Here is a 21211-nt window from a genome sequence, read left to right on the forward strand (position 1 = left end):
CTTTTCAGTTGTTGTACTTTAAGACATGTTTAAAGTCATTTTAAGTTTATCTGAATGCCTGATTTTAAGCACATACCATCAATGGTTACGAAAATGATATTAGTCACATATTTTGTTCAATAATTATGCCAATAACTGACATTCAAAAATTTCAGCGGCAAAAATTTAGGCCTTACTTGGCGGGAAAGGTTTGGTGATCACAAAAAGGTGGCGTTTCCTTGCTTTAGTGTCCTTGATTTACTGAATATAATTCAAATTCAATTTCAGTTGTCCTAAAGTTATTTCTAGCAAAGAAATGTTTGTCTTCAAAAATATTCAACATTTTTTCCGAGATGATCATTTCAAGATGCTTCAGAATTATAGCCTGAATAGTCAAGGTTTAGGTTTGCATCTAAATTCTCTTTCTTTTTTCGTTATCTAAAGGCTAAATCTAAAAAGATACCGCTTAGAACAAATGAGTTATCATTCAATTAAAAACAAAAGGACGTGCCCCATTTCTGCCAAGTAAAGACGTCAAAATAGTAATTCATTTGTCAAACGCATTTCCACTTTTTCAAGCCAAATTACGTATTTTCATAGCTTAGTTTGGTTGTACTATATGACTTAAAAACAAACATTTTGGAATAAAATCAAACTCTTTTTACCCGTATATTGATGGTTCAAATTGGCTCATAATAATCAATAATTACTGAGTTTAGGAGAAATATAATATTCATGAATAGTTTCTTGTTTCTAGAGATCCAATATTGTTTAACTTGGATCGCTCTAATATTAATTGAGATTGCGTAGATCTTGATCCCTTAATAATTAATTTCAAGTCAGACTTGGATAAGTTTTTGATAGGCATTCCCCATCAACCCTACATGCGAGGACTAGCTCGGTCTGACAATTTAAATTCAATGGTAACCCAAATTTTGCAAAATGTCCAATTGGTCAAAAATAGACTAATCATAATCTTTCATTTTAAATATAATTTTGCCGGGGATTACATTCCATGGAGAGATAAGTAAAGCCTTACAAACCCCAAAAACCGAAAAGATATGTTCTCATTCGAAATGGTCAATTTTTGGATCTGTGATCTGTTTGCCGTTTGAAACTTTCTTGCAGGATCTGCAAGCACAATCAAATGAACTTTTCAAACCGAATTTGACAACCTCATTTGGCACAGAGGTTGCTAGACGGGTGTTCTCTCTTCTTTGAGGCTGTGCAAAAGCACAATTTAAAAGTGAATAGTAGTTAAACCCGATCAGTTCGTCAAAAGAAATCATTCACCAGTTTCCAGAACAAAACTCCTGGAATAGTTTCTTGCCAATATTAAGCCAGCCATTGTCATTTCTTTGCCACATTTTTAGTCCCTAATTGAGCTAACAATCAGCTCTATGGCTTGCGAAACCAAAATATGTTGGGTGTCAGGATTAGTGCTGGGTCGAGTCGGCCAAATGACTCAAGTCCGGCAGAGGACTCGAGCCTCTTCATACAGTCAGGTCAAGCAAATAGACTCGCCTTGCGAAATTTAAAACAAAAATTATTTTATTTTTTTGACGCGTTCGGACTAGTGTCGACTCACAGTGGCCAATTCCTCCAAAACCGAGTAAAAGACTCAAGTGCATTGCGACTCGAATTCGGACTCGTCCCGGCGCTAGTCAGGATGACTCAAGCTCAGAATAAAATTGCTTCAACTCAAGATTTAAGATAGACATAAGATTATGGAGCAATTGCATTCTTTTTCATCCTAGATTTTTTCCTCTCCGCCCATTGCTTGCTCACTGATTGCGAGAAGAGCTCCAAGCGAGCTGAGTATTGTTGTTCACGCTCCCTCAATCCAGATTGTTGCTCAAGGTCATCAAATTCGATCTATGATTACTACCACCAGCATCAACATTACCACAATCCTGGATATCCTGCCATCCCTGGATCTTATCCCGGATCCTATCCTCCTTATCAGCAGCAATACCCTCAGTACCCTCAATATCCACCAGGATCCCCGCAGCTCCCTCCAAAGTACCCATCTGCTCCATATCCAGGCTATAACCCTTACAATCCCATAAGTACGTGTGAATCTTGGATATCATATTTATGAAGTGATGAAAAATATATTATTTGGCGTTTTCAGGTCCAGTGTCGCCAACTTATCCACAGGGGATTCAAAAGCCTGGATCCTGTCCCAGGAACTCCAGATCGGATTGGCAGTCGGACTACCACCATCAAAGCACCTACAGTTCGAAAACATCCAGTGAGTTTTGGGAAAAGTCATAGAGTCCGAAAGAAAGTGTGACAATTATATTCGGAATTTATTACCTTAATCTGGTTAATTACAAAATGAGGTCCAAATTTGGGACAATTTGAAAAACACAGTTTTTGGCACTAAGCAGTATAGGCACGTTTTAATGGTGTTCACATGTTACATGGGCAACAATTCCAGACAGAATTTGCACAAAGTGTAGTCTCAACTCTTTTATGTAAGATGGTGAGACAATACTTTAGAAAATGTATGTAGCGTCATCTAACTAACTAAAGATTCAGGGTTCTTTAACAATCACAATAAGATGCTTGAGGGACGAAGAAGATTATTCAGGTTATAGCAAATGAAGGGTTGTTAGAGATTTAACAGGTTCCTACACATAATATTTGGTGCAATTAGGATTTGCACGTCAGAGACGACATTCCTTTCCGTTGAGTGGAAAAGGCAAGGCAGGAAAGTGGACTTGCATAATGCACCAAGATTTGCACTTTATTGTAGAGGCCTCCAAGTGGAAGGAAATATAATTTAAATTGAGGTTACGGCTACACCAAAACTTAAGCAAAATGGTACTTACTGCTTTTAGTTTATCTTTTTATCAAGAACAGAGGGTTGGAAAGATGGTTAAGTTACGTTAAAGTACAGCCTAAGTTTTTGCCACAGTTCATGGCACGCAATAGTTCGAATGGATGGGACCTTCCAGAACATGCTCATTAATGCAAGTTAGTTTCAATATATCACAGACATTTATTCCAATGACAAAAGAAACATTGATGGGTAAGTTGTTGAAGTGCAAAATCACAATTGGGTTATTTGATTTATTTTTACTTTCACGGCAATATCAACTTATACCTTTTTCGCAATTTACAATTCAAAATGACCAAGAGCCAATGAATCAGGAGTGCATTGTTTTGCAAAGTGTCCTCTCGTGAATCATGAATTATATTGATTATTTATCTATTTTTTATCTTCTCTTTTATCTCAGAATAATTAAAAAAAAAAAAAATTCATAAAATTTTGCGCATAGCTAGATTGTTAGGATGGTAAATAGAAATGGCCGAATTTCTATCCTACCTCAAATTTCGGCCTCTTCAATTACGTTTTGTCAATGAACTCTGTGGACAATAAGTAATCGGTCACTCATTTCTGCAATAGTTAGTCATTTGATAACGATCTTGCACATATCGGTCCACTCTAAGTACGTAGAGTTATGAACCTTAACTACAAGCTACTGTTTGATTTTGCTTTTTGTTTTCGGTTTTAGGCGTGGCCGGGAATTACATTCGGTCTTGTTCGTACGACTTTGAGTGTCCGAATCAAGAGAAGTGCTGCCACACCGAGCTTCATCGCGGCATTTTCACCATGAACTGTCAATATCCTATACGATCCTCTTACTATTATTGAGAAGTGGTCATCTGTTCCGACAACAAACATCAGGCCCAATTGACCTGTATTGTATTGCACGCGTAGATCCCAAGTTCCCTACTTACCTATTTTGGTGAATAAATACCTGTCTGTCTCGTTCTGCTTTCTAATTCCACAGAATGTTGGTTGGGGGAATTTCGGAACACGTTAGAAAGTGACCCCAAAGCAAGCTACACAGAGAGGCAAGAGTGGAACAATGACCACTTTAGGCGTGATTGACGGTTGGATTGGTAGTCCCCGACAACAACACCGTGTCAATCACTCGTAGGTAGCATTGAATATTGATAACCCATATCATGTGGTGGGTGTGTAGAGCCAAAATTGCTCCGAAGCCTTTGTGAACATGTCCGAGTTCGAGTCGGATCTGGACGATATCAACGATGACGTGATCGAGATCTGCGTGGAATCCTTGGTCGGCACCATCTTCGAGATGCGTTTGTCCAAATACGAGACCATCGGCAGCATTAAGAGCCGCCTTCACCGCTTGGAAGGCATTCCCAAGAGCCAAATGCATTTGTTGCACTTGGGTAAGGGCTTCTTCCTCCTAGTTTTATGGTAATAATTTGGGGAAATCTCATTCGATCATGTGCTCAGGGAAGGAACTGGAGGACGCCCCGTCCTTGTTCGAGTATCACATCGAGTCCGGATCGACCTTGAAATTGATCTTGGCCCTTCGGGGAGGTCCGATCAATACGCGCCGAATTCCGGTCCCCCAATCCGCCATGAGTCGCTCTGTTGATCCCGAGAGGGTTCCCCGTGATATTAGGGACCTGATGGCCAGGAACCGGGCCCAGCTTTTGGACAAGATGCCCAAAAATGGACAGGCAAGCGAAGGCTTAAATTTTTGAGGAAAAGTCCGGAATCAATCAAATTGACGAATCCTAGGTCACTGTGCTGTTGTTCAGGGAGGGTGATCAAGTGAACCTTTATCATGTGTTGGAAAAGGCCGATGGGTCTTTTTCCCCGCTCTCTGATTCCTGGTCTGGGAGTTCGGCTAAGAACCTCTTTGCTGAAGATGATCCAAATCTGGACAAGGAGGCCCTGGAGGAGCGGCTGAAAATGAACGCACTCACTATGAATAAGATGACCGATCTGAGACTACAACTTCAAAATTTGAATTTGAAAAAGGAAAAGGTGACGAGAACTTGTCTTTGGATCGATTCATATTATTTTTTCATCTTCAAAGCTACCAAGTTAAATTCTACTCGCATGATGGAAATCCTTGTCCTTTTCCTTTGGTCCTTTTGGTACCTTTTGATAAGGCCAAATCAAATGACACTTTGGCCTTGCCCAATTAATATGTCAGTAAAATGACAGATGCCTGCTCTCCTCACAAACTTTATCTTAAAAAAAACAAAAAAAATATCAATAGCTACAAAAACCCACAAAACGTTTGAAAGGTTTACAGTTTCTTGTGTAATATATTTTTTCTAGTACCGGGTGCGAATAAGCATGGTCTACACTTGTAACTCTTGATTTTGTTTGCATAAATATTTAGAGATACATACGGTCATGTCATTGCGTAAGACATTTACACATAGAAAAGCGAAGGTATAGTGGCAACCCACCGAAATATTTGCCATAAAATTTAGAGCCCAAACAAACCATGGTGCATTACATTTTGAAAATACTTCCTTCAGATGCCACAAATGAAAAGGGCAGATTTGTTAATTATCAGGATGGTGTAGTTTTCTTTATTTGCGACTTTGTCCAGAGTTACCATTGTTATTGGTAAGCACTATGGGACTCCAAACCCTACAGAATATAATTTCTAATGGCACATGTAGAATGCTGCTTGTGCCACAAGTCATAACAATATTATCGACCTGAAGGCCACTTTAATGCGTGGAGTGCCATGCTTAAAGTCTTCATTTAAAGGAACAGCTTGGAGACCTGGTCCACAAAGTATTACTGTTTAACAACTGTTGGCAGAACCAAACAAATGTAACTTGGGCAATGAATTTTGTAACAAAATATTCTAGCAGTCAAGCAAATCAATGACCCTTACTCAAGAAAACCGGAAATTATGATAAAGTGGCTGTGTGGGGCAATTAACCTTGAAAATTTTGCTGCGCCATCTAACATTAAAGCTGAGAATTACAAAATGTCTAAGCAAGAAAGTTCCCTTGTGAACTCCAAAATGTTACTCAATATATAAATCCCAGAAAAAATCTTGTGCTTTTCGAAATGCATTATTGGTGCAGGTCCTGACGCCAAAACAAATGGAAACATGTTGATTTAATTGTGTCTTGACCACATTGAAAATGAATTAATATCAATTTCGTCCAAAAATATTGTAATCAAATAGGGATTTTGAAACAGGCCCCTTTTGAAGACAATGATATTTTGAACCTTAAATGGCAATAGTAACTAAAGCTAATGCTCGAACTTAAAAAGTCTCATTACTTATTCCTTTTGAAAGCGACAACCCAAAAAGTGTAGCCATTATTTACGCACTCCCAGTGAAACAATTTTCCATCAAACAAAAAAGTCATGGCACTACCACTTATCCTTGCTCGCACATTCAATTGTCTTAAGACCAAAAAAGCGGCATGGAAGTGTACCCATGAGTAAGTGACCTCGGTCTTTTTCCTTTACTCTCCCACAGAGGAAGAAGCGGCGAAAAACGGGAACACGATCTGGTGCTTCCAATTCAGCCTCATCAAGGTTGAACAACAACGGCAACAACGGCAACAACAATCAATATCCTCCCACAAATGGCAAGGTTGCAGGGCACGCAAGTCCTCGCGGCTCCATTACAGAGTCTCACTCTCAACAAAGGCGACGACCCCGCAGTACCACAAAACGAGGAGAACGTGGAAAAACTGCACGTAAGGACTCCGTGCATGTTAGGCAACCACAAGAGAGTGTGCTCCAAGAGGGAATGGAGGTTCACTACTCAGTTCCCCTTCCACCCATCCACACAAGTAATCAAAAATCAGGTAAGACATTAAACCATACAAGTGATCAATGGACGTCCAAAAAAGCAAGTTTCACTATATTTTTCTGCAGATTTGAGGATGGATGACCTCGATTTGTCCTCGACAACAACCAGCATCCAACCATTGCAGGGCTTTGGGACCAAGCCGAATAAATCCATGAATACCGCCACACACAACAATAACAAGAACAACAACTACAACAACAACAACAACAGTAGCAGTAATCAAAGTCAAATTGTCCACCAAGCCCGTCAAAGGTCCCTGTCTCGGCAATCCAGTCTTTCAACCACGCTCCCAATGATGCGAAACAACCCAATGAGGACCGTCCCTGAATGGCTCCAAAAGAACGAATCCCAGTTGGGACTCAGTCAGCGATCCAGCGCCCCTCTCCCGTCTGCAATGGACGACATATTCAACCGTGATATTGATGTGATTGACTTGAAACTTGACCCTGATGACCCCAATGTGGAAATCATCCGCCGCCGGAAGACGCAAAAACTCATTACTACCGACATCAACAAGCTGACCAGCTTCGACCAAGTCAAAGGCAGCATGGCTGCACGATCCCGTCCCAAGAAAGGCTCATCCGCGGCGTCCATGTCTGGGGCGGAAGACAACATTTTTGTACCTGATGTGCCCATGACCTCCACCCCTGATTTCCTGGCAGGGTCCGGGTCCTCTTTGAAGAAGAGTTGGAGGAACTGGTCCGGACGAACGTCCTCGAAACTCTCCAAGCGGTCTACCTCTGGTCTATCGGGCAAGAACGGACCTACCTTTGCCACAGGGCGCCCAGGCAGCTCTTCCGCCAAAGGGCGTAAGAGAAAGAAGACCCCACGGCCTCGCTGCAATGAAGCCAAGTGTCGGAAGAAACTTAACATTACCAATGGGTTTTCTTGTTCCTGTCAGGGCTTGTTTTGCGCCAAGCATCGCCATCCAGAGCTTCATGGCTGCAGCTTTGACTACAAAACGGAGGGCAGGAAGGTTTTGGAGCGAGAGAATCCTATTGTTGTCCTGCCGAAACTGCCCAAAATCTAGCGTTTCCTAACACTGGGTGGGATAATACAGGGTGACTGAGAGATATCATATATAATACTTTATTGCGTGTCGTAACAAGGGTTAAACAAAGAGTTGAACACATGTTTTTCAAGATATGATTACACAGATTCGTATATATATACAAATAATGATTTACAATTCGCATTTGGAAACCTAGAGGCCCCGTCAGTGCTCATATAAGACACTTGTGGACACGATGGTCCTTATTTTTAGAAGTTGATTTTTGTAGTCTGACAAAAAAAGAAGCTTCGAAGTTGGTTGTAGTGCTAAGTTAAAAATGGTTATTACAAAAGCCTATCAAACTTGCAACCGTAGAGGTCGATCGCGATTTTGATTTGGGACGTCTTGCCCAGCGTCCGGGCGATAAAAAGGATTTTGTTGACGATCCATCTTGATCCCACGAGCTCGAAGCTTTTGCAAAGACGCCTCAGTTACGTCTCGACAATCTGCCACTCCCAAGTAAAGAAGGTCCTTGCAGTACTCTCCCACCAGGGAAACCCCTTTGTCTGTAACCCGCCAACAACCCTTGATCTCCAGCACCTTTAGACGTTTGGTGAAGGACGCCAATGCACGCATCGTCTGATTGGTGAGCGAATAAATATTGCACAAGTACACGATCTCCAATCTATAAACCAAATAAAGAATTAGCGATTTGGTTCGACCAAATGGTCGCAAAACCGAATCCGGTAACCCCAAAATGTACAAAAACCAACCGTGCCTGAGTCAAAGCCTGACAATTTAATAGGAAAATGAACTTTATCCCAAATGAAAGTTGGTTATCTAATGACGGTAACTTACGCTGTGAATTTGGAGAGGATCTGGAAGATTGTATTGTCCACCAATTCCCAACATCCGGTAAGGTCGATCATCCGCAGCTTATTTTGATGATGTGCCAAGTACTCCATACTTGCACGAGTTACCCAATGGCAATCTCTCAACACCAGTCTGTAATTTGAAATATGATCGTACAGATATCATTTGCACTTCTATCCTCAATTATGATCGGTAAACTTACGCTTGAAGTGCTTTGCAGTTCATTGTCAATGTTTGAAGACATCCGGCTGTCAAATGGTGACAATCCGCCAAGTTCACGGTGTGCAAATTCTTATTGTTCACGAAGATGGGCCGAATCAATTCGTCCGTTACAATCTTGCAACCACGAACATTTAAACATCTCAGAGAACGGCTGTCCATGGTGATTATCTGTAGAAAATAGAATAGAGATGTGTTTAATCAGGCAGAAGCAAAAAATTACAAATAACAATTTCATTAGGGTAGGTTCAAGGTGGAAATTAGGGCCAAATCTTACAGAAATGCTAAAGAACTACACTATTTTTTTCTGAATGCAGTATGAAATTTTGCAGATATATGTAGGACCAAAAACCGATAGGAAGCCAAATAAAAGTTGAGGATTCTGTAGCACAATCAATCCTCAGAATTCAAGGAATTATTTTTCATTTATTTTAAGAAATGACGTAAGCTTACAAGTAGCTTTAGGTTCAAGCATGATTCATTCCATTTCATTTTCTGGGACATTTCTCTCAGCAATAGCAAGTGGAAAACCAGTGTGTCGAGAGTAAGTAACCTCCCAAAGCCAAAAAGGTTGCGTGAATTCGGCTGGTATTTTGGCGTCTTAAGTCTTAGAAACTTGACCTTGGGTAACCGTTACCTTAAAGGCTGTTTCTGAGATGGTTTTCTTTGTGCTGAAGTTTAATCGCCTCGCCGTGGCAAAGTAATGCCCCACGAGGCAATGGAATCCAGACGAACACGATCGCAGATTGAACACATCCTCTATGCTAAGGAGAGGCAGAATTCGGGCCATGAGAATATCCGGCCAGGACAAGCTCAAAAGCGGGTTCTGTGAATTGCTTGTCACATCGTCCACTGATATGCTGGACAGGATCTCTTCAATGGAAGACCTCTCTGACCCGGAGGAGGTCTCTCCCAAAGACGACAAAGACACATCACTGGCCTCTTTGTCCATAATCACATCGGATTTGGATTGGAATCTAGACAAAAGATACAATGAGGTCCTTTTATTTTATGGGCACAAAGCTCTTCATTCTTGAAGTTTGACTTTTTGTCACATTCTTTTATAGGTTTTTAGAATAATCCGGTCCAAGGTGGCGGGTAAGACAAACGATCATTAAAATGTTAAGATGCAAAATATGTATTGATTCTTTGCGTCTCTCCCACTCTTAAGATTAATTTTCATCAAAATAGAATCGATATAATTAGTTTTAACTTTTTGACAATGCCAAATATAATAAGTACATGTGATATATATAATACAATATAAAATACACAAGGTGAAATGTCAGGACCTTAGCCATAGCTTTGATAGATTGTTGTGACTAGGCCCACGGATAAATATGACTCCATTGTTAAGGAGATGAATAAACTTAAAACATTTTAAGCCATAGTTATGGTTCAAAAGGAACAACAACATCCCTTTTCAAGGCTGTCAATTATCAAACAATGTCATAATGTTTCATGATTTAAAAGAACTGACGTTGAATGCAATCTTAATTTTGCCTCGTGAAATCACAAATTTTCAAGATAGCATTTTATGACTCTACAACTAATATGATCTTGCACGAAATACGTGAAACTATAAAACTACAGTTTCTTACTTTTTTGTGATTTAATGTCCCACAATGATTCATGAACACATTTTATGATTTGTCTTGAGCACATCCAATGCTTCCATACCCTCCGTTTCCTTCGTCCTCTGCAACGTTTCAGTGAATTTGCTTGTTGAAGGAAACCAGGAAAAAGAAATAAAGGCCAATTTAGCAAGGCCGAGTCAGGCCAATCTTACTCATCTGAAAAGGGAAAGGACATACAAGTGGGGGGAGAAGACCAAGTGGTCCTTAGGAAAAGGTCCTGGGTAGGAGAAGGTTAGGTTGGATTAGGCCAATGGTAGTAAACACTAAGGGTGACCAAATTCGATCATTATTTTTGCATTGGACACGAAATTGATTCAAGATGGGTGAACATCAACGAGGCATGGGCAACGTAAAAAGATGATTTTGTTGAATGAAAGCGATATTTCTACTCAATAAAAAACTTCCTCGGGCCCTAAATGGCTTATTTGATGTTCAGGGTGACGAGAATGGGGACCAGTTCATGGTTTTGAGAATTGAACAAAATAGGCAAACGAAACAATCTGCTTACCTGTCTAGAGAACATATATGGTAACAAAAAATGAAAAAATATGCTTATTGTCATTGGGCGGAGCTAGGCCCTCAGCTTTGCCTAACTTCGGACAAACAAACATAGAAACAAGAGAATATTCTCGCCGATGCCAGTCTTTATCTAACCAAAGTAACGGATAAAATATTCTATGTTCAGCAAACCTATAAGCGTTGTTTATTTAACGTTGATTAATAGTTCGAGTTAACTGATTAAACATTCACGTTCATTCATGGTTATCAAGCACGTTTATAGTAATCCGTGAACATATTGTCTATGGCAATTAAGCCCCCAAAAATTTAATATTTTTTTTTCTATTTTACTCAATCCGTGACAATGAAAATCTATAAATATGGAATGGGAACAGCTTTTCCGCCAAAATATCTCTACTTTTAGTGCTAGAACAACTGATAGCCCTTTTTAAAAACATCTTGATAAAATACGAAACCGAAATCCCTACAATTAAGGGGAAGTCAGGTTTTATGTAACCTTCTCTTGGACCAATCCTTTTCTCCTCAAGGTATTGAATCAAAAAACGCTCTCCAATCCGATTGAAGTGCCAGTGTTCCATCAATCCCATGCAAGGAGTGGAATTGTACGAAAGCCCTATTTGCTCCATATCTGTTAGTACAAAAGCACAGATGTAATGGTCATCTTTTTGTTTTGTGAAAGATATAAAAGAGATGGTATTAAACTATTTGGTGAAAAAAGCCTATCCAAAATTCTCAAAATTCATATACTCATTTTACTGAAACGATGAGGAGTTTGGCTGGTAAAACACTGCGACTTCGGACTTATTTACTTATCGTACTTACAAGATATCAGGATACAAAGCCGTATTTCTATTACGTTTCAAATGCTGCTTTGCACTTTGAAATGTGAGTGCATAACTTTTGATGAAAAGGTCTGCAGTTTTTTGTAGTTGTTATGTAATGACATTTTGACCAAGTTGTTTGAAATTTCAGGTCAACATACGTACTAATCAAACCAAAGTTTGGTGATGATGATGATGAATTGGCCGGTGAAAATACCGCAAAAGCTATTTCAACTGCACCTTTTTTATCAAAAAATAACACAAAGTTTCCCTTATTTTATTTTGAAAATGACAGAAAACTCAAATAAGTGGATGGATGGGATTTTTTTGTAAACCAGATCGTTTATATTTTTCGAATGTTGTATTCAACAAGAATAAACATTGCGAAAAGTTGACATTTTTAGACTTCTATCCCTCGAGAGAACGATGAAAGTTTTTAATGTCACGTCTTTCGAACTATTTTGGTTGACATCACCATCCGTTCAGCATTTGCAAAATTTATTCTCGTCGCAAGTATTTTTACGCTCTCAACCAAACCAACTCTGTATTCTGTCAGAGAGCGTTTTTTATAAACTTCTATAAAAGTGGCCCTCGATACTATTAATATGAAAGCTCATCCATCCTGCACCTCTAAGTTTTGATCTCCTATTTGATCCACCAACAAATTAGGAATTGTTTTATAAACAGGCAAACCCTTCGATATTTCCCAATAATTGGCAAAGAAACTTCACTAGGTTCTTTGTCAACATCAACAAATCCCATTCTGGGGTGAAATATTCCATGCAGAGAAAATAGGGCTCGAATAAGTAGATCAGTGCTGGTCGTGGAAATGATTGAACCACTTTTCACATCAAAACTCAGATACGGGCTTGAGGTTATTTCAGACGCACTCGACTCGAATGATCCAGTCTTGAGGAAGATAAGTTCTCTCCACTCCACGGTCATGAAAGCTGCCCTGAATACATATCAATAAGAAAACACGAGGAATATAACGTGTAACGTATTTTACAGAAAACAAACCAGGTTTCTATAGACGTTATTGCAATGAGTGCAAAAGCTATAATGGCTTGACATTGTGGAAAAGACTGGTTAAATCATCCACTTACAACCGGACGAATGGAGGTTCATGTGGGGTGAAAAGAACAAAAGCCAAAGATCGTCCAGAGCCTACCCTCCCCATGCAACCAAGAAGTCAATTATGCCAGAATTGTTGAAATTTGGACATCACATGTGCACATCAGGGAGGAAGAAAACAAAGCTGAAGTGAAGAGTATAATCAAGACCTATGACCCATCTGCTCAGTAATAACAAATATGAATCCAAAGAAGCAACAAAGACATTGTGAAACATACCTGTTTGTGACGTGGAATATAATAATCCGTATTGTCGATCAATAGGAACCATACAAATTTGAAAATGTAAATCTCGTGTTCCTGCGACCAGAAATAAATAAATAAGTCATTAATGTACAACTCTCTCCTTTACAAGAGACATACGTTTGGACGCTCCACGTTCCATAATCCCGAATCCCGCTCCAGTTCAAAAGAGAAAGGAGGCCAACTTTCACTTTCCATTGAGGGATTGATTGGTCCATCAAAACGAAAATAGGAATCAAAATGGAACAAACCCTTTCAGTGCAAACTCATGATCACTTTTCCATGTTAATCCTAAAACTCATTTAAGCCACTTCCTTCAATCGGAACTGGTCCAGATTGAAGTCATCCCTGGACCCCTCAAGGGATCTTAGTTCTATGGTCGTGCTCGTTCCCAGTTCCCAGTTAGTGAAGGGCGAGCGGAATTGGAACAAGAGGAGAGAGTGCCAAACAAGCCCAGACTTGACTTGAAGGCCGCCTTCGTCTTGCCTCCTAGGGGGGTTGGCTTCAAGGCTGAGAAAGGCCAGGAAAATATACAGGAAAACAGCAGACCTATTGACAGTTCCGTGTGTCAAAAAAGATCGGATTTTTCGTACCTCCCTATCACTCTGTTTCCAAGATGACTTTGCCTCTTTGGACCAGAGGGAACCGCTCACTTTAAAGCTGGATCTCTACACGATGGAAGCCCATCAGGACTTTCGACTGACTTGGGTGAACTACTCGCAGAAACTGACCGAGGCTTTTAACAAGTTCCTAACCCGTGAATCCTTGTGTAATGTGACTTTGAGTGTGCATCGGAAAACCATCAAGGCTCATCAAGCCATTCTTTCGGCTTGCTCACCCTGGTTTGAAGAGATCCTCTTGGAGAACCAACATCCACATCCCATCATCATCCTCAAGGATGTGCGATATGAGGACCTGAGAAACATTATCAAGTGAGGATTTTTAAAATCTTTTTTCGAAGAACGGGAGCCCCTGCGGAGGAATGGAAAATACATGTAGAGCTCTTTGGTTGAAAGTGTCACTTACACCAAGCCAACGACAATTTGCTATCAAAACAGCTCGGTATTTTGGGCAGCAAAAGTGCCTAGCTAATCAGTTTATTTAGAGCCGCTCCAATCTTATGTATTTCAAAAATCAGGTTAAATTCAATCACATTATCAGGGCAAATTTAGTGAACCAGAAACAATTTGGCTTGTCGTTTCTTTACTTATAACTCTGGGAAAATGTAGCTCTTACCGAAGTATTCAGCTTTCAAAGCGACATCTAAGTTCCGTGATGACTAAAGGACACCAACAGTTTGTGTAGGCGTTTAGAAAGCTAGTTTATTATTTTACTTACTTTTTTATGTCAAACACAAAAATCCTAACGTTAATGGCGAAGTATTAATTCCTACCTAAATGCCACTCCAAAAGTGAGTGATTTTTTTGTGATTGCCAAGTACGCTAAAAATTACGTTTTTGTAATGATACTCTTATTCATTTGTCATGATCACGTGTTTGCCGTCAACAATAATGCCAACGAATCAAATCCGTGATTAGATGCCTTTACAATCTTTAATTATCACACAGATTGATAGATACTGATTGACTGAGATGTTGAACAATCACTAATCGGAATTCTCCTTTTGTTTAAACTTCTGATCAAAATTGCAGATTCATATATACCGGGGAGGTTTCTGTACCGCAACATGAGTTGCAGGACTTCCTTCGGACGGCCGAGCTCCTGGAAATCAAGGGTCTCTTGAAGAGCTTCTCGGATAATGAGCCCACTACCCCAAGCTTTTCTACCCTGGTCACAACCACACCCAATCCCATGGGCACCCTGCAGAATCATGGAGGAACGAGTCATATTGTCCAGACCAACCATCTGCCAACACTGCCCACCGTTCCAGTTAGCTCACTAGTGCTCAACAACCACAACTCTATTAACAATGAAGGTAAACCAAGTCTCGATTCAAAAGAGGTGCTTTAAAATGTCTCTTACTCAAATCTTGATTATATAAAATATAAAAAGGCTTTAATGAGTTTCTTATCCAAGTTTGAGCTCTGATGGAGCCCTCTTTGGGCGTCACAAAAAGAACGTTGGCGTTACAGACTTAGTTACTGAACCATCTGATCTTAGACTAACAACTGCCGACATGATTAAAAACATCGATCTGCAAACCTAACGTGAAAACCTCCTATCATAAGTATTTAAAAAGGATATGGTTAAATCGAACCAAACCAACGCTTTCAAATGATTTTCCCTCTCAGTTGACCAATGTTTGTCTATCTTGTACCTCGTGTACATTTGCGGATTTTTGATAAAACAATCAAATTACATGAGAACTCCATAGAGAGCATTGAAGCTCCCATGTGTTCCCTTTTAGTTCCTATCAATGAGCTCGTGTCCCAGATCAAAGTCCCGGTTTCTCTGCCTCTTCATCCCGCGTCCCCATCCTCTCCCAATCCTCAATTCCACGATGGGCACACTCAAGGAAAGAAGCGAAGGCTCAATGAACACAAGTTGGGATCAGGGATCAAAAAGCGTCCCATGAACCAGACCGCTACCCACACTTTGATTCATCCAACAACCCATGTTATCGTTAGCTCTGATCAAGTAAGTTTGCTTTATGTGGGCGCGTTGGTTTCGTGATATTGTTTCATGAGGTTGCTGCGGATTTGTTTCCAGGCTTCTCTAGTTCAAACCACAGACAATGGAGCATCCCTCCTAACTGCCACCGCCATTGATGGGGATGGTGTCAATTGGATGGAAGAATCCTCACCTAGGCATAATGATGAAGTTCAAAACCATTCCGATCACAGCCATGAAACGCTAACTCCAGCTCAAGTAATGGCCAAAATGAAGAGCGAAAAAAAGCAAAGCATAGAAAAAAAGTACAAGCCTGTCTCCTTCATGATTACAGGTGGTGGCCAATGGGGTAAATGATTGTGGCGCATTCAAGAGGATTTGGGCGGAGCGCTACCTTTGCTACAACTTGGGACGGGAGATTATCTGTCTTCTATGCTTTTGTCGATTCACTCAATTTAAGAAGTTCAACTTGGAGAGACACATGAGGAACAAACATGCTCAATTGTACAAGTAAGCCAATACAGGAAGAATTCAGTGCATCGTTAATTGTTTTTTTAACCAACAACATATGAAGGATAACTAACTGGTATGTTGCTGTGATGTTTAATTATCATTTTTCATCTTGTCACTTTCAAGCTGAATTGCCAAAGAGCATATTGGTTTTACTGTATAATGCTTTGAGACCAAATAATGATGAACAGGGAATAAGCAACAAAATCCTGTCATGCGATCTTTCTCTCAAAAAAGGAATTGTAATCCCATTACATCGCAAACTGGTGCAAAATTATTATCACTTTTTTTTGGTTTGTTTTTTCACGGGCTTTTCTAACCGCTACAGGGAATGTAATTCCCAGTACTACTAAAATGAAAGGTTATAATTCGTCCATTTATTACCTTTCACTCTTTATATGATATTTGGTCTACCAATGAATTTGAGTTGGCAGACCGAGCTAGCCCTTGAATGTAGGGTTGATCTGGAATGCTGTCTAAAAATTTGTCCAAGTCTGACTTGAAAGATGCAACCAGATTAACAAGGCCTACATATTCCCTACAAATATTAGAGGGAAGCAAATTAAACAATGAAGGAGCCCGAGAAAGAAGAGAAGTGGACTTCATTGTTCGAACTAGCCTTGATTCTTGAGGGCTTGAAGGTGCTCTCAAAACGCACATTAAGCCTCTACGGTCACTAGAATTGACCCTAAATCCTGGGTTGGGACAAAGCTCATGGATGCTTTTGAAGACGTACAGTATCAGATACCTTTTGCACCTTCTTTTAACACTGTAAAGTCCCAACCTTTTTAGTCTAAAAACCTTTTTAGTCTAGCAATCTAAAAAACAACAAAAGATGTTTGTGGCTTATTTCCTCCCCCAATTTACCTCCGATCTCTTTTAGCTTGACAGAGGCCACAAGGAAACAAATCTTGGAACGGTACGTGGCCCGGTATGAAGAACATGTGACCCCTGGAATGGTGGCCAGTGTGCCAGCCCATGGCAATGAGCACATGGCAAGTGAGATCATGGCTGTGGGACCCATACAACTAGATGATCTTGACTTAGATCTAGACCTGGAAACTTCCGTCATGCCCCAGCTGCACATACCTGGGGGCCAGGATGGTGATGAAGAAGGCAATAAGACCAAAATGGATGGAACAAAGCTGGAACCACCCGAAGGCGGAGTGGATGATAGGGATCAAAAAGCCACTCCAACTCCGCCCTCTGCTGACATGGTGGTTAATGACCCATTGCAAAACCCTCCTGAGCAACTGATTGTTGAGTGCGAGTTGGAAGAACCCGTTGTGGGTGCTGAAATGGTCCTAGTCAAGCAGGAAAAGGGGTTTTCTTTGTAATGGGATTGAAACAAAATTTAAGTATTATGATACCCTTCCATTAGGGGTTACTGTTGCCATTTCTTTACTCCCTATCATGTTGTGTGACCTGAATGTTCCAAATCAACCGCCAAGTCACCTGATCTTCCCTCTTGGTTCGGCTTCTCTATGGTTTTTCATGGGTAAAAGTTAACGAAGTACAAAATTCATCGCTTTTCCCTCTAGACCATAGCTCGTTTTCGACTGCTAACCGTCACGGATCTAGATTCTGAAGCTCAAACTAAATTTTAACTCGTATGAAGTTTTTTTTGATGATTGACTTTACAAAATTGCAAGCAAAAAACGTAAGTTTGATAAGTAAGTATCTTTGGATAAATAGAGAGATAAATTATGAATAATTGAAGCACGCTATTTAGTCCCTAATCTTTTTCATGTAACGTGTATAAATAAATTTGTTTTTATTTTCACCTATTCTTCTTCAATGATTAACAGCCACGCAAAACTTGAACAACGAGCATCAGATGAATGAAACGAGGTTGTGCACTAGAATTCGGAATTTGGAAATTGTAAATTTTTGATCCCCTCTACTCTAGATTTTCTGACTCCTCCAGATGTGCATTCATCGCTCAATTCCTTTATGAACACCCATCATTCAGATTCTATCAAATCTCATTCCTTAGTACTCAATGAAATCTTTACATTATCATTATTCTTAAAACAGAAAGTTTAATGTATCTCTATGTCTACATCGTCATTTACATGATTCTAACGTCTGTCGTGTACGTGTCTAGGCTAATTACTCCAACGGAAATCAATGTGAATGCTTGACATAATAAAGAGTGAAGCAAAAATCTTGTCTTTAGATCCTTTTACCACAGCTCGGTGTGTAATAACTGCTAATTTTAAGACTTAGCAACAATTAGAGTTGTTCATAGCTGCACAAAAAAAAAACAACCAACCAGCGATGTAATGGTTTGCGCTTACAACTTTAAACACAAATTGAATTCGAATCGAACAGTCAGTTGCCATGAAAATCGACAGTTCAATTCATGTGCTTAATTATATCGCTATAATTTGAATAGAATAATGAAAAGATAATTTAACACTTTTAGTTACCATTTAATGATACTCGTAAGAGATCATGGGGCAAGGTTTCGTGTTAGAAGAATCTGACATTGCGATCAAGACATTTAGGGCTCAGAATTTGATGCAAAAAGGAAGGCTTTGCTGTTTTCTTGGAAAAAAGAGCAAGTTTCTTAGTTGAACATTTAAGCTGTGAGGATGGTTTTGAGTCCTATTCCGATTCTGGTTCAATATTGTTGGATTGGCATTAGCTCTGCACATTCTCATTACCTTTAGTCATTGCTCTTTTGAAAAAGTCGTTCAACTACGCCAGTGATCAGGATCTCTTGTCGATTGAAACCTAATTTTTGCCTGACCAACGGTGTGTTTCGTGTAAATAATCGGTTTGAAGTGTATTGGTAGCGAATATCTTGATGTCAGAGCAATATTGCGTCCCTCTTCCTAATATTATCATGAAAGAAGAAATCTAAACTGTTAAATTCAGTTGTGACATGGAATCTTCCACAGTTCAGTCGTTTAAAGCTAATATGGCTGACCAATAAGCTTTTGTATGATTCGATTATTTCTTCGCTGAAATTCTCTGCTTAGGGGGATAAGACTTAGGTCCTAATCGGGCCAAGCTAACCAAGGCCTCTTCAAGTTCAAGGAATATCTATGTAACTCGGAACAAAGCAAGAAAAAGTCACGCATGAAATTCCGGTTCTTAGGATTTGTTATGATTATCAACTAATCCCCGGGGTCTCTAGCGTCGCTAGCGTCTCCTGCCCAAGCGCGCCATCTGGAGGATTCCAGCGCCAACCCGGTGGATTTCAAGCCTTAGTGTTCCGTCCCCCACGTGGACTTGCTTCGTCCTGGACCCGCCTTCAACATGGATCCGCCTCCATCGAATGTCGAAGATTTGCGTCAAAACCTTCTGGTCGCGGCTTATCAACGATTTGCTTCCCCCAAAGCCCAAGAAGCCCGTGGAGCCCATCGCTCAGGCTCGATTGAAGGCTCTGAAGGCGGATTGGCCCCTCATCTCCGGATTGTGGATGTGTATTCGTTGAACGAAGGTCCGGCTAGTTTTCCCATTGAGTTGACCAGTGATTTCGATGGGTCCTTGGAAGTAGAACGAGGCGATCTCGTGAGCATTTCCGATCACGAGAGGAAGCCGGAAAAGAAGGAAAAGAAGGAAAAGAAGAAGGCCAAAGAGAATGAAGACAAGGATTTTGAAAGCCAGAGAAAGGACATATTGGAATGCATGCTAAGAAAGGAAAGGGATGTCGTGTCGTACGAGACTAAAAAGAAGAAGAAGAAGAAGAAGGAAAAGAAAAGGGAACAGACGGAAAACCTTCCTAATGATGGGATGGCAGCTAATGTCATGAACATCTCCAATGACTCGTTGGAGAAAGTCCAAGATGAAGGCCGTACAAATAAAGGCAAGAAGAAAAGGAAAAGATTATATGATGCACATGTGGGAGAACCATTGGAGATCTCTCAAGACAGCCAGTCATCAGAAGCAGTTATGAATGAAAATATTGGTCAGTTAGCTAGTCACACAATGGCAAAGAAGACCTTGATGGTCCCGCCAGATGAGAACGTTCCTGATGAAGGTGTCAAAAAGAAAAAGAAGTCTATTCTCCGTCAAGAGGATCAATCTGGCCCAATCTCACATGTAGAGGTATGCCAGAAAAAGAAGAAAAATAAAAACGAATCTGGCGTAGTACCTTTGGGTCTATGCCCAGTGGAGGAAAATGATCGGGTCCTCAATGAAGCCATTATTCAGAAAGTAAAGAAGGGAAAAAATAACATATTTGATGGAGAACCTCTTGCCAATGTGCAAATTCAGCAGTCTGAAACTGCTCCCAAAGACAATGCAACGCAATCGGTGAAGGAGAGCCAGAGCAAGAAAAAGAAAAAGTCGGAAAAGGATCGTGTGGATATCGCCCCAGATGATGAAGAAGTAATACTGGAAGACGCCCCTTTCAAACACCCATTAGAATATGAGCCAATCTCATTAAAAACGAAAAAATCGGGTCAAAGGAAAAAAATATCCGAGTGTGATTTAATTGAAAAGCCGAACCCAACACCTTCAAAACTGATTGAAAACGAAGCCTCAGAAAACCTGCCGGACATCTTGTCACAAGAAAGTATTGAGAATAATAAGACAATTAGGAAGAAGAAGAAGAAAAAGAAACGGTCCAAAGGAGTACAAGAATGGGAAATCTCCGACTTTACCCCATCTGAAAAGTCAATGAAAGAAAGCATAAATCATCACTCTCCAGAAGCACCAGGACAGGATGCCATCAACCTATCTGGAGTTGAAGAACCACCTCTAAAAAAGAAAAAGAAGAAGAAATCCAAAGATAGGGCCGACAATGATCCCTTGGAGAACCCTTCATTTACCTTGTCTGAGGAGTGGCTCCCAATCGCCAACAAGAATCGATCTGGCCAAGGCGGATGTACGCAGCCAACAAGAATCGATCTCAAGAACCTTTGGAAGATGACCTCAAGACCACGTCTGAAGTTGATGAACCACGTCCAAAAAGGAAAAAGAAGAAGAAATCCAAAGATAGGGCCGACAATGATCCCTTGGAGAACCCTTCATTTACCTTGTCTGAGGAGTGGCTCCCAATCGCCAACAAGAATCGATCTCAAGAACCTTTGGAAGATGACCTCAAGACCACGTCTGAAGTTGATGAACC

General features: G+C 40.4%; 5 protein-coding genes across 6 annotated transcripts in view; 4 read left to right on the forward strand and 1 right to left on the reverse strand.

Annotated features, from left to right (window-relative positions):
• The window catches only part of LOC131891268 (uncharacterized), a 4662-nt gene extending 1019 nt beyond the window's left edge, over positions 1-3643 (forward strand). Inside the window, exons 2-4 of the mRNA XM_059240798.1 lie at positions 1737-2048; positions 2114-2233; positions 3504-3643. Of these exons, the coding sequence (XP_059096781.1) occupies positions 1737-2048; positions 2114-2233; positions 3504-3643 (572 nt within the window). The remainder of the gene's footprint in view (positions 1-1736; positions 2049-2113; positions 2234-3503) is intronic.
• The window catches only part of LOC131891269 (uncharacterized), a 9047-nt gene extending 1287 nt beyond the window's left edge, over positions 1-7760 (forward strand). The window contains exons 2-8 of the mRNA XM_059240799.1: positions 1737-2048; positions 2114-2233; positions 3504-4191; positions 4259-4488; positions 4550-4969; positions 6273-6606; positions 6677-7760. Coding sequence (XP_059096782.1) covers positions 4008-4191; positions 4259-4488; positions 4550-4969; positions 6273-6606; positions 6677-7641 — 2133 coding nt within the window. The 5' untranslated portion in view covers positions 1737-2048; positions 2114-2233; positions 3504-4007 and the 3' untranslated portion in view covers positions 7642-7760. The remainder of the gene's footprint in view (positions 1-1736; positions 2049-2113; positions 2234-3503; positions 4192-4258; positions 4489-4549; positions 4970-6272; positions 6607-6676) is intronic.
• On the reverse strand, positions 7685-10612 carry LOC131892426 (F-box/LRR-repeat protein 15-like). 2 transcript variants are annotated; one of them, XM_059242295.1, is made up of 5 exons: positions 10375-10612; positions 9332-9671; positions 8678-8865; positions 8461-8607; positions 7685-8287 (listed from the first exon to the last, which is right to left on the reverse strand). In XM_059242295.1, exons 2-5 carry the CDS (start codon positions 9644-9646, stop codon positions 7960-7962), a joined length of 978 nt encoding a protein of 325 aa, XP_059098278.1. In that variant the 5' UTR covers positions 9647-9671; positions 10375-10612; the 3' UTR covers positions 7685-7959. The 2 variants fall into 2 exon arrangements, with proteins under 2 accessions (XP_059098278.1, XP_059098277.1); XM_059242294.1 differs by having other exon boundaries at positions 10296-10611.
• A 2840-nt stretch (positions 10613-13452) lies between these two features.
• LOC131892425 (transcription factor GAGA-like) lies at positions 13453-18287 on the forward strand. Its single transcript, XM_059242293.1, has 6 exons — positions 13453-13979; positions 14700-14983; positions 15416-15645; positions 15718-15876; positions 15953-16128; positions 17012-18287. Exons 1-6 carry the CDS (start codon positions 13723-13725, stop codon positions 17463-17465), a joined length of 1560 nt encoding a protein of 519 aa, XP_059098276.1. The 5' UTR covers positions 13453-13722; the 3' UTR covers positions 17466-18287.
• Positions 18288-19287: 1000 nt separating this feature from the next.
• Positions 19288-21211, forward strand: part of LOC131892423 (ankyrin repeat domain-containing protein 12-like) — a 13206-nt gene continuing 11282 nt past the window's right edge. Inside the window, exons 1-2 of the mRNA XM_059242292.1 lie at positions 19288-20937; positions 20976-21118. Of these exons, the coding sequence (XP_059098275.1) occupies positions 19396-20937; positions 20976-21118 (1685 nt within the window). The 5' untranslated portion in view covers positions 19288-19395. The remainder of the gene's footprint in view (positions 20938-20975; positions 21119-21211) is intronic.

Source organism: Tigriopus californicus, chromosome 12, assembly GCF_007210705.1.
Source record: "Tigriopus californicus strain San Diego chromosome 12, Tcal_SD_v2.1, whole genome shotgun sequence".
In the NCBI taxonomy this organism is placed as follows: domain Eukaryota; kingdom Metazoa; phylum Arthropoda; class Copepoda; order Harpacticoida; family Harpacticidae; genus Tigriopus; species Tigriopus californicus.